The 13,174-nt window shown below is 49.9% G+C and overlaps 1 protein-coding gene across 2 annotated transcripts in view; it reads right to left on the reverse strand.

The window, feature by feature from the left end:
* edf1 (endothelial differentiation-related factor 1) overlaps nt 1-11,779 on the reverse strand; it is an 18,913-nt gene extending 7,134 nt beyond the window's left edge. For both annotated transcript variants that reach the window (XM_043719816.1, XM_043719817.1), the window contains exons 1-2: nt 11,661-11,779; nt 2,912-2,963 (exon numbers count right to left, since the gene is read on the reverse strand). In XM_043719816.1, coding sequence (XP_043575751.1) covers nt 2,912-2,963; nt 11,661-11,738 — 130 coding nt within the window. In that variant the 5' untranslated portion in view covers nt 11,739-11,779. The remainder of the gene's footprint in view (nt 1-2,911; nt 2,964-11,660) is intronic.
* Nucleotides 11,780-13,174: the final 1,395 nt, after the last annotated feature.

A 13,174-nucleotide genomic window follows, 5' to 3' on the forward strand; every position in this document is an offset into this window, starting at 1 on the left:
GCAGATTCAAACCACTACAAATGCCGGAGGAAAGATCACAGAAGCGCTTCACAGGAGGCTCCCAAGCACTGAGGATGTCACCTAGACAGGGGACAAAACGTCTGCAACACAAATTCCCAGCTTGGCGAACAGAACCACAACAACGAGCTACAAATCTTCTCACAAACTTTGAATTTCTATTCTTTGTTAGAACAGTACAGCACATACAGGCCCTTGTGCTGACCTTTTATCCTGCTCTAAGATCAAACTAATCTACATATCCTTCATTGTACTATCATCCATGTGCCTAGTCAATAGTCGCTTAAGTGTCCCCTAATGTGTCTGACTCCATCGCCACCACCACCAATTGCGGTGGATTCCATACACCCACAACTGTGTAAAGAACTAACCTCTGACATCTCCCCTAAACCCTCCTCCAAGCACCTTAAAATTACACCCCTCGTGACAGCCATGTCTGCCTTGGGAAAAGGTTTCTGACTATTCCCTCTATCTATGCCTCCCATTATCTTGTACACCTCTATCAAAGCACCTCCCACCCTTCTTCACTCAAATGCCTTTGCTCCCTAACCTTTCTTCATAAGACATGCCCTTCACTCCAAGCAGCATCCTGGTAAATCTCCCCTGCATCCTCTCTAAGCTTCCACATCCTTCCTATAATGAGGCAACCAGAACTGAACACAATATTCCAAATGTGGTCTAACCAGGAGTCTATAGAGTTACAGCATAATCTTGCAGCTCTAAAACTCAATCCCCCTGCTAATGAAAGCCAACACACCATAAGCCTCTTTAACAAATCTATCAACTTTGAGGGATCTATGGACACAGACCCTAAGATCCCTCTGTTCCTCTACACTGCCATGAATCTTGCCTTTAACACTGTAATCTGCATTCAAATTCGACCTTCAAAAATAAATCACTTCACACTTTTCCAGGTTGAACTCCATCTGCCACTTATCAGCCCAGCTCTGCATCCCGTCGATGTCCCACTGCAACCTACAACAGCCCTCCACACTATCCACAACTCCACCAGCCTTCGTGTCATCAGCAAACTTACTAACTCACCCTTCCACTTCCTCAATCCAAGTCATTTATAAAAATTACAAAGGGCAGAGGTCCCAGAACAGATCCCTGCAGAACATCACTGGTCACCAAGCTCCAGGCTGAATACTTTCCATCTACCACCACCCTCTGTCCCTATGGGCCAGCCAATTCTGTATCCAGAATGCCAAATTTCCCCGTATCCCATGCCTCCTTACTTTCTGAATGAAAGAGCCTACCATGAGGAACCTTATCAAACGCCTTGCTAACATCCATATACACCACATCTACTGCTCTACCTTCAATGTATTTTGTCACATCCTCAAAGAATTCAATAAGGTTTGTGAGGCATGACCTGACCCTTACAAAGCCATGCTGACTATCTCTAATCAAACAATGCTTTTCAATTAATCATAAATCCTGTTGCTCAAAACCCTCTCCAATAATTTGCCCACCTCAGACATAACAGTGACTCGTCTTTAATTCCCAGGATTATCCCTATTCCCTTTCTTGAACAAAGGAATAACATTTGCCACCCTCCAGTCATCTGGCACTATTCCAGTGGACACAGAGGCCGCAAAGATCATTGCCAAAGGTGCAGCAATCTCTCCTCTCACTTCCTGGAGTAACCTAGGGTATATCCTGTCTTGCCCAGCGGACTTATTTTTCATAAGTTTCAAAATTTTCAACACAACTTTCTTCTTAACATCAACCTGTTCAAGCATATCAGCCTGTTTCACGCTGTCCTCACAAACGACAAGGTCCCTCTCAGTAGCGAATACTGAACGTACGTATTAAGACCCTCAACAGGATGCAGAGCTTTTCTGACTTGAACCTAATGCCTTTAAATTTCCTTTTGCCACTCTCATTTACTGACTGTTTACTTAGTTTTGACCTTTTCCTTTAGTTCAACTTGTTCAGCTATTGGTTACTGTGCACTTTTTCTTTAAAAACAGGGATATTTGTCTCACAAACTATTTCTCAATGGTTTTTAATTTGAGATTTTTTCCCCCAGTTTACTTCTCCTAGTCCTAGCCTCATAAGTAGCTTTTTTTAAAAATCTGATAGATTATTACTTTGGTCTTTATCTGACTTACGATGTTCAAAACTAAGGCATGTTAAATCTTGTGATTGCTATTGCCAGACTGCTCCCTTCTGCTTACTTTTCCAATGGTTTCATTTTCCAGTCACTTTCCTTTAAGAGATCTCACTGCACTTCAACTCTTTATTACTGAGTTCCTTATCGTGTGGGTAGAAAGGAGTCCTGCACATGCCGAAACCTTGTTTTTCAAGACCTCTTCTTGAAAGTTATTTAGCATTAGAATAATAATCATCAACTGTGTTTTGCACCCTAAAGCACTCACACCAGAACTGCAGCACACGTACCCGATAATGGCTGTACACTCCATATCGCCTCAAAAATAGGTGACGCAGTGAGGGGAAAAACGGAGTAACAATCACAACTGGGAGAGATGAGGGAGGGCAGCCCTCAAAGATAGCAAAGCCATTAGTTCCATCCAATAGTATTTCTGTAATCTCCAATCATTTCTGCTGATGCTCTTCATTTGTACACTCTTGTTCCTTCCTGCCACATACTGATTGGGCTTAATCGATGGGAGCTATAGCCTCTACAGTTTAATGTCTCACCCACAGGCAAGTGCCCAATAGCCCACCACAAGGAATACTGGAGTGTTGGTCTGAAATTCCATCCTGTGGGCCAACAGCTGGCTGACATTCCAGAGTCTAGGATCATAGACAAGGAACAGGAACCTTGATGGAGCAGCTCAGAGAGAAAGAAAAAGCGTACTATCACCTCTCAACTGTGCATCAAGTTTCCTTGTAGGATCATCAGCTACAGTAATAAGATGCTTACATTTCTTTGTAGTCTCTACATCTTCTCCTCTGCGTTGGGCCAATGTGACTGCCTAGGAACAAGAGGGGAATGAAAAGATCAACAGCTGGAAGAAAAACACCATGAAATCCTCAGTTTACTAACTATCACTGAAATTAACGTACCTCTACCGTGGGTTTCCATTCAATGTCATGGAATTCCTGTGTCTCTTGACAGTGCTCCTTCTCACAATCTCACTCAGCATACCATTGAATATTCTTAACTTCTTAAATAATAAAAGATTCTCATCCACCAACCCACTCCTTGTTGAACTTGTTCTCAAATTGGAAACTTTTCCTTTTGCATCATTTGTTTTCTCCAGATCAAACGGTGTTGCCATAATCGTCTCTCCTTCCATTTTATGGTTGGGCAGATGGCTGTGCTCATCAAATGGCATGACAGAATTACACAGCTGCCTCACCACACCACCTTCCCCAAACTGTTCTACAGCGACCTCAGCTCCTGCTTCTCTTGTATATATCTATAAAAAGTCATTTAGGCTGTGCCTTTAAGCAAAAGTTGGAAGTGGATATTGGACCTGGAGCGTGCCCTCAGTCAGAAACACAAAATGGTTACAGAGCAGGAGGGGAGCCAGCAGCCCCCTGAATCAGTGCTAGCGCTCTGCAACAGCAATCTAACAGCCTGCCCTTGCTCCTGTAACTGTTTCGGCAAGTGTCTAATTACATTTGAATTCATCACATTTTCAATAGTTCCTTCCAGAACACAGACACTAGCTGGGTAAAAATGGGTTTCCATGCATTTTCATAGCTTTAATGCATTTGCAAATCACCTAAAATCTGAGCCTACTTGTCCTTCCCCCAGTGAGAACAGTTTCTCCCAATCCACTCTGTCCAGACCCCTCAGTTTTGAAGATCTCAATCGAATCTTCTCTCAATGTTCCCTCCTAGGAAAATGCACAATTTCTCCCATTTATGTACCTTAGAGAAATCCCTCATCCCAGAGGATTCTTCTAATAAATATTTTCTGTGTCCTCTTTAAATTCAGAAACAATAGAAGTTGCAGCATTGGTGAGTACAAGCTCCTCTGTGTAACACTGGGGTACAATACTGGAGGGAACAGGTCTGGCTCTGTATAACACTGGGGTACAATACTGGAGGGAACAGGTCTGGCTCTGTGTAACACTGGGGTACAATACTGGAGGGAACAGGTCTGGCTCTGTATAACACTGGCTTAGTGTCAGGCTCACGTGCATTACTCCAGAACAGATCGGATTGCACAGGCTTATGCATTAGGAAAAAATATCACCAAAGTTCCAGGAACCCTTCCTCAACAGTGACCAAGGTACAAAATGAGCTGAAAAATGTGTTGCTGGAAAAGCGCAGCAGGTCAGGCAGCATCCAAGGAGCAGGAGATTCGACGTTTAGGGCATAAGCCCTTCTTCAGCCCAAAACGTCGATTCTCCTGCTCCTTGGATGCTGCCTGACCTGCTGCGCTTTTCCAGCAACACATTTTTCAGCTCTGATCTCCAGCATCTGCAGTCCTTACTTTCTCCAAGGTACAAAATGAGACAATAAGATATATTGCAGCATCCTTGAACACAGGTGAAGTTCCAGTGGACTGGAGAATTGCTAATGGTGCCCCCTTGTTTAAGAAGGGTAGCAGGGATAATCTAGGTAATTACAGACCTGTGAGCCTGACATCAATGGTAGGGATAAAATCAACAAGGTAAAAACAATGACTGCAGATGCTGGAAACCAGATTCTGGATCAATGGTGCTGGAAGAGCACAGCAGTTCAGGCAGCATCGAGGAGCTTCAGCAAAATCGATGTTTCGGGCAAAAGCCCTTCATCAGGAATAAAGGCAGAGAGCCTGAAGCGTGGAGAGATAAGCTAGGGGAGGGTTGGGGTGGGGAGAGAGTAGCATAGAGTCACTCTTCCAGCACCACTGATCCAGAATCTGGTTTCCAGCATCTGCAGTCATTGTTATTACCTAGTTGATTTTAACCCTACTGCGAATCCTCTTGCAAGGATGCCTGCCTTGAAGAAATTTTCCTCCTCTCTCTGCAAGATTCTCAGGGAGTCCCTCTCCAACTGCAACTCCAGGTCATTTCCTCTGCCCTGAAGCTCTTCAACCATGTCGTGACTCTATGCTACTCTCTCCCCACTCCCACCCCCACCCTCCTCTAGCTTATCTCTCCACGCTTCAGGCTCTCTGCCTTTATTCCTGATGAAGGGCTTTTGCCCGAAACGTCGATTTTGCTGAAGCTCCTCGATGCTGCCTGAATTGCTGTGCTCTTCCAACACCATTGATCCAGAATCCATCAATGGTAGGGAAGCTGCTGGAGAAGATACTGAGGGATAGGACATCCCTCAGTCTGGGTCCCTGGCGCTATGACATTTGGAAGAAAATGGGCTAATCAGTGATAGGCAGCATGGTTTTGTACAGGGAAGGTCAAGTCTTACAAACCTAATAGAATTCTTTGAAGAGGTGACAAAGCTGATTGATGAGGGAAGGGCTGTAGATGTTATATACATGGACTTCAATAAGGCATTTGATAAGGTTCCCATGGTAGGCTGATGGAGAAAGTGAAAGTCGCATGGGGTCCAGGGTGTTCTAGCTAGACGGATAGAGAACTGGCTGGGCAACAGGAGACAGAGAGTAGTAGTGGAAGGGAGTTTCTCAAAATGGAGACCTGTGACCAGTGGTGTTCCACAGGGATCCGTGCTGGGACCACTGTTGTTTGCGATATACAGAAATGATCTGGAGGAAGGTATAGATGGTCTGATTAGCAAGTTTGCAGATGACACTAAGATTGGTGGAGTAGCAGATAGTGAAAGGGACTGTCAGAGAATACAGCAGAATATAGACAGATTGGAGAGTTGGGAGGAGAAATGGCAGATGGAGTTCAATCCGGGCAAATGCGAGGTGATGCATTTTGGAAGATCCAATTCAAGAGCGATCTATACAGTAAATGGAAAAGTCCTGGGGAAAACTGATGTATAGAGAGATCTGGGTGTTCAGGTCCACTGTTCTCTGAAGGTGGCAATGCAGGTCAGTAGAGTGGTCAAGGAGGCATATGGCATACTTTTCTTCATCGTACAGGGTACTGAGTACAAGAGTTGGCTGGTCCTGTTACAGTTGTATAGGACTTTGGTTCGGCCACATTGGGAATACTGCGTACAGTTCTGGTTACCACATTACCAAAAGGATGTGGATGCTTTGGAGAGGGTGCAGAGGAGGTTCACCAGGATGTAGCCTGGTATGGAGGGTGCTAGCTAGGAGGACAGGTTGAGTAGATTAGAATTATTTTCATTGGAAAAGAGGTGGTTGAGGCCTACAAAAATCATGAGAGGTGTAGACAGGGTGGATAGCAAGAAACTTTTTCCCCCAGAGTGGGGGACTCAATTAATAGGGGTCATAAGTTCAAAGTGATAGGGGAAAAGTTTAAGGGAGATATACGTGGAAAATTCTTCACAGAGGGTGGTGGGTGCCTGGAATGCTTTGCCAGCGGAGGTGCTAGAGACAGGAACAATAGCATCATTTAAAATAAACTAGACAGATTCATGAATGGGCAGGGAGCAAAGGGATACATATCCTTAGAAATAGGCAACAGGTTTGGATAGAGGATCTGGATCGGCGCAGGCTTGGAGGGCTGAGGGGCCTGTGCTGTAATTTTCTTTGATCCATTAAACACTTGCTCGGCACAGACTGACCAAATAATGCCATCTTTAACAGTTAGGAGAATAGATGCATGATCTAGTAACTGGACAAAGGTACATTGTTGGGATAGCATCGAGTGAGCTTTGTTCTGTATCTAACCTACCCTGGTAGTGTTTGATGGGGACAGTGTTGAGAGCTTTACTGTGCATCTATCGCCATGATGTAGCTCTTCTGGGAGTGTTTTTTGGGTATAAAGTGAAGAAGTTTTACTCTCCATCTATGTGAACAATAACTTATACAGTATCTTTAACACTGTCAAATGCATTTCATAGAAATATAAAATAACATTTCTTGTCTTAGTAGTAATTGTTAGGATAGGTTGCCAAATGTTTGGCCAGTGATGGAGTTTCTGAGCAGCAGTCAAAAGGAGGAGAAGTAAGAGCCAAGTTTAAGCGTAAACAGTCAGCAATTTGGGCCTTGACAGCATATCATAGAGTCATCAAGTCCTACAGCAGAGACATGCCCTGGTCCATCCCGACCAAAATCTCCATCATCACTAACCCCATTTCCCTGCACTTGGCCCATATCCTTCTAAACCTTTCCTACCCACGTATTTGTCCAAATGCCTTTTAAAATGTTGTTAATGTACCCGCCTCAACCACTTCCCCACTGGCAGCTCATTCCATGTGCGTACCACCCTTTGTGTAAAAATGCTGCCCCTCAAGTTCCCTTTTATTCTTTCTCCTTTAAATTTGAACTAATGCCCTCTAGTCCTCAAATGCCCAACCCTGGGAAAAACACAGTGTGCATTCACCCTCTCATACACCTCTATAAGGTCACCCCTCAGTATCCTACACTCTAAAGAAAAAAAGGTCCTAATTTAGAATTGAATAGAATTCCTATAAAAGTGTGGAAACAATCCACATCGACCCTCCAAAGCATTTCCCACATAGACCCATTCTCCTACCCTATTACGCTACATTTACCCCTGATTAATGCACATAACCTACACATCCCTGAACACTATGGACAATTTAGCACAACCAATTCACCTGACCTGCACATCTTTGGAATGTGGGAGGAAACCAGATCACCCAGGGGAAACCCAAACAGACGTAGGGAGAATGTGCAAACTCCACACAGACAGTCACCCAAGGCTGGGATCGAACCCAGGTCCCTGGCGCTATGAGGCAGCAGTGCTACCCACTGAGCCACCATTCTGCCCACCAACATCTCATAATGCAGATCATTGAGTCCAGGCAACATCCTTATAAATTTCTTCTCCACTCTTTAATACCATCCTCCCGATAACAAGGTGACCAAAACTGAACACAATATTCCCAAGTGCAGCCTCAGCATTGTCCTATATAACTGCAACATAACTTCTGAACTTCGATACTCAATGCCCTGACTGATGAAAGCCAGTGTGCCAAAAACCCTCTTCACTGCCCTGTCTACCTGTGACTCCACTTTCAGAGAACTGTGAATCTGTCCCTCTGTTCCACTATCTCCTTAAGGCCCTATCATTCACCATGAAACACCTACCTTGACCTGACTTTACAAATTACAAGATCTCACACTTATCATCTGTGCTGTAAATCTCCTGGAATTTTTTGCTTTGTATGATGGGGAAACAAATTTGCTCACACCAACAAAGAGCACAAAAATTGAAAACTGATAAGTCTTCTGCTGGAATCATAAACACAGCCACTGTGAGCTGACAATATAAATAAACAAGACACAAACACCGGCAAATTCAGGGTCAATTAGTCCCAGAGGATTCAATCTCAGTGTTGTCCCATATCAGTGTCTGAGAATGGGAGGGAGCACAATGACTGGAGTGGGCATCATCGATGGGGACTTCAGGAGAAAGCAGCTGACAGTGAGGCAGCACCTCACTCACCTGGGGTGAGGGCTATCAACTGTGGCAACAGTGCCCTCAGGGAGGGGCATCAATCCTTGGCCAGTGCCCTGGGTGGGAGGAGCGTCAACACCGACCTCAGGGCCCTGGGTGGGAGGAGCGTCAACACCGACCTCAGGGCCCTGGGTGGGAGGAGCGTCAACACTGACCTCAGGGCCCTGGGTGGGAGGAGCGTCAACACTGACCTCAGGGCCCTGGGTGGGAGGAGCGTCAACACCGACCTCAGGGCCCTGGGGGGGGAGGAGCGTCAACACCGACCTCAGGGCCCTGGGGGGGGAGGCCTGGGGGGGAGGAGCTTCAACACTGACCTCAGGGCCCTGGGGGGGAGGAGCTTCAACACTGACCTCAGGGCCCTGGGGGGGAGGAGCTTCAACACTGACCTCAGGGCCCTGGGGGGGAGGAGCTTCAACACTGACCTCAGGGCCCTGGGGGGGAGGAGCTTCAACACTGACCTCAGGGCCCTGGGGGGGAGGAGCTTCAACACTGACCTCAGGGCCCTGGGGGGGAGGAGCTTCAACACTGACCTCAGGGCCCTGGGGGGGAGGAGCTTCAACACTGACCTCAGGGCCCTGGGGGGGAGGAGCTTCAACACTGACCTCAGGGCCCTGGGGGGGAGGAGCTTCAACACTGACCTCAGGGCCCTGGGGGGGAGGAGCTTCAACACTGACCTCAGGGCCCTGGGGGGGAGGAGCTTCAACACTGACCTCAGGGCCCTGGGGGGGAGGAGCTTCAACACTGACCTCAGGGCCCTGGGGGGGAGGAGCTTCAACACTGACCTCAGGGCCCTGGGGGGGAGGAGCTTCAACACTGACCTCAGGGCCCTGGGGGGGAGGAGCTTCAACACTGACCTCAGGGCCCTGGGGGGGAGGAGCTTCAACACTGACCTCAGGGCCCTGGGGGGGAGGAGCTTCAACACTGACCTCAGGGCCCTGGGGGGGAGGAGCTTCAACACTGACCTCAGGGCCCTGGGGGGGAGGAGCTTCAACACTGACCTCAGGGCCCTGGGGGGGAGGAGCTTCAACACTGACCTCAGGGCCCTGGGGGGGAGGAGCTTCAACACTGACCTCAGGGCCCTGGGGGGGAGGAGCTTCAACACTGACCTCAGGGCCCTGGGGGGGAGGAGCTTCAACACTGACCTCAGGGCCCTGGGGGGGAGGAGCTTCAACACTGACCTCAGGGCCCTGGGGGGGAGGAGCTTCAACACTGACCTCAGGGCCCTGGGGGGGAGGAGCTTCAACACTGACCTCAGGGCCCTGGGGGGGAGGAGCTTCAACACTGACCTCAGGGCCCTGGGGGGGAGGAGCTTCAACACTGACCTCAGGGCCCTGGGGGGGAGGAGCTTCAACACTGACCTCAGGGCCCTGGGGGGGAGGAGCTTCAACACTGACCTCAGGGCCCTGGGGGGGAGGAGCTTCAACACTGACCTCAGGGCCCTGGGGGGGAGGAGCTTCAACACTGACCTCAGGGCCCTGGGGGGGAGGAGCTTCAACACTGACCTCAGGGCCCTGGGGGGGAGGAGCTTCAACACTGACCTCAGGGCCCTGGGGGGGAGGAGCTTCAACACTGACCTCAGGGCCCTGGGGGGGAGGAGCTTCAACACTGACCTCAGGGCCCTGGGGGGGAGGAGCTTCAACACTGACCTCAGGGCCCTGGGGGGGAGGAGCTTCAACACTGACCTCAGGGCCCTGGGGGGGAGGAGCTTCAACACTGACCTCAGGGCCCTGGGGGGGAGGAGCTTCAACACTGACCTCAGGGCCCTGGGGGGGAGGAGCTTCAACACTGACCTCAGGGCCCTGGGGGGGAGGAGCTTCAACACTGACCTCAGGGCCCTGGGGGGGAGGAGCTTCAACACTGACCTCAGGGCCCTGGGGGGGAGGAGCTTCAACACTGACCTCAGGGCCCTGGGGGGGAGGAGCTTCAACACTGACCTCAGGGCCCTGGGGGGGAGGAGCTTCAACACTGACCTCAGGGCCCTGGGGGGGAGGAGCTTCAACACTGACCTCAGGGCCCTGGGGGGGAGGAGCTTCAACACTGACCTCAGGGCCCTGGGGGGGAGGAGCTTCAACACTGACCTCAGGGCCCTGGGGGGGAGGAGCTTCAACACTGACCTCAGGGCCCTGGGGGGGAGGAGCTTCAACACTGACCTCAGGGCCCTGGGGGGGAGGAGCTTCAACACTGACCTCAGGGCCCTGGGGGGGAGGAGCTTCAACACTGACCTCAGGGCCCTGGGGGGGAGGAGCTTCAACACTGACCTCAGGGCCCTGGGGGGGAGGAGCTTCAACACTGACCTCAGGGCCCTGGGGGGGAGGAGCTTCAACACTGACCTCAGGGCCCTGGGGGGGAGGAGCTTCAACACTGACCTCAGGGCCCTGGGGGGGAGGAGCTTCAACACTGACCTCAGGGCCCTGGGGGGGAGGAGCTTCAACACTGACCTCAGGGCCCTGGGGGGGAGGAGCTTCAACACTGACCTCAGGGCCCTGGGGGGGAGGAGCTTCAACACTGACCTCAGGGCCCTGGGGGGGAGGAGCTTCAACACTGACCTCAGGGCCCTGGGGGGGAGGAGCTTCAACACTGACCTCAGGGCCCTGGGGGGGAGGAGCTTCAACACTGACCTCAGGGCCCTGGGGGGGAGGAGCTTCAACACTGACCTCAGGGCCCTGGGGGGGAGGAGCTTCAACACTGACCTCAGGGCCCTGGGGGGGAGGAGCTTCAACACTGACCTCAGGGCCCTGGGGGGGAGGAGCTTCAACACTGACCTCAGGGCCCTGGGGGGGAGGAGCTTCAACACTGACCTCAGGGCCCTGGGGGGGAGGAGCTTCAACACTGACCTCAGGGCCCTGGGGGGGAGGAGCTTCAACACTGACCTCAGGGCCCTGGGGGGGAGGAGCTTCAACACTGACCTCAGGGCCCTGGGGGGGAGGAGCTTCAACACTGACCTCAGGGCCCTGGGGGGGAGGAGCTTCAACACTGACCTCAGGGCCCTGGGGGGGAGGAGCTTCAACACTGACCTCAGGGCCCTGGGGGGGAGGAGCTTCAACACTGACCTCAGGGCCCTGGGGGGGAGGAGCTTCAACACTGACCTCAGGGCCCTGGGGTCGGTGTAGCAGCCGCGGCTCCTACCGGAGGTACCCGTTCAGGCGGATATTCGGGGCCCGGGCCGCGGGTAAAGACGCGCCGCCTCCTCAGTACCTGTTTGCTCTTGGCCTGCGCCGCACTCGGCCCCTTCTTCCTCAGCACCGTCACCGTGTCCCAGTCACTCTCCGCCATCTTCACTCCGCTCACTGCGCAGCCGCACAACTACCCTTCAACCAACTTTATTCAAACAATGGCCACCAGCCAATCAGACGCAAGGGATGTGCAGCCAATCAGAGATGTGGAGTCTGCAGCCAATCAGAGACCAGGGACCAGTTGTTTTGGACTGGGACTCCTTAGGAGTAGGCCATTCAGCCCCTCTAACCAGCTCAGCCGTTCAATAAAATCATAGACAATAGGTGCAGGAGTAGGCCATTCTGCCCTTTGAGCCTGCACCACCATTCAATATGATCATCGCTGGTCATCCTTAATCAGTATCCTGTTCCTGCCTTATCTCCATAACCCTTGATTCCACTATCTTTGAGAGCTCTATCCAACTCTTTCTTAAGTGAATCCAGAGAGTGGGCCTCCACTGCCCTCTGGGGCAGAGCATTCCACACACCCACCACTCTCTGGGTGAAGACGTTTCTCCTCATCTCTGTCCTAAATGGTCCCGTATTTTTAAGCTGTGTCCTCTGGTTCGGCATTCACCCATCAGCGGAAACATGTTTCCTGCCTCCAGAGTGTCCAATCCTTTAATAATCTTATATGTCTCAATCAGATCCTCTCTCAGTCTTCTAAACTCATGGCTGATCTCACATTCCTTACTTTTCTGTGTTTTTTCCCCCATCACCCTTGATTCCCCAAGTGATCAAGAATCTCTCAGGCTGAAATAAAAAAACACAGATTCTGTTCCCACAGCTCTCTGTGACAATGAGTTCTGAAGACTCAACACCGAGTGAAAAAAATCCTCCTTATCTCAGTCTTAAATTGGTGCCCCTTTATTCTGAGACTATACCCTATACTCTCCTATGAGTGGAACCATCCTCTCAATATTTACCCTGTCAAGACCCTTAAGGATTCTATAGGTTGCAATGAAGTTCCCTCTCATTCTTCTAAACTCCAGTGAGTAGAGTCATACAGCATGGAAACTGACCTTTTGGTACAACCAGTCCATGCCAACCATAATCCCAAACAAAACTCGTCCCACCTGACTGCATTTGGCCCATGTCGGAATACTTAAAACAGAAGTTGATAAGAGTTCAGGAGCGGCACATTTATGCAAGATAGGTTTGGCAAGCTACGTGAACCTTGGATGACCGGAGATGTTATGATCTCGGTCAGAAAGAAAAAAGGAAGCTAATGTATTTTCTAGGAGGATGGGAATTAATGAAGCCCTTGAAGTACATAAAGAAAGTGGGAAAGAATTTAAACAAGGAATTAGAAGGGCTAAAAATGGTCATGAAAAGTCATTAGCAAACAGGATTAAGGAGAATCCCAAGAATTTATATACATCTATAAAAAGCAAGAGGGTAGCCAGGGAAAGGGTTGGCCCATTCAAGGACAAATGAGAGAATCCATGTGTGCAGTCAGAAGATGTAGGTGAGGTCCTAAATGAATACTTTGTCTCG

The sequence above is a fragment of the Chiloscyllium plagiosum genome, chromosome 30, assembly GCF_004010195.1.
Source record: "Chiloscyllium plagiosum isolate BGI_BamShark_2017 chromosome 30, ASM401019v2, whole genome shotgun sequence".
NCBI lineage: Eukaryota > Metazoa > Chordata > Chondrichthyes > Orectolobiformes > Hemiscylliidae > Chiloscyllium > Chiloscyllium plagiosum.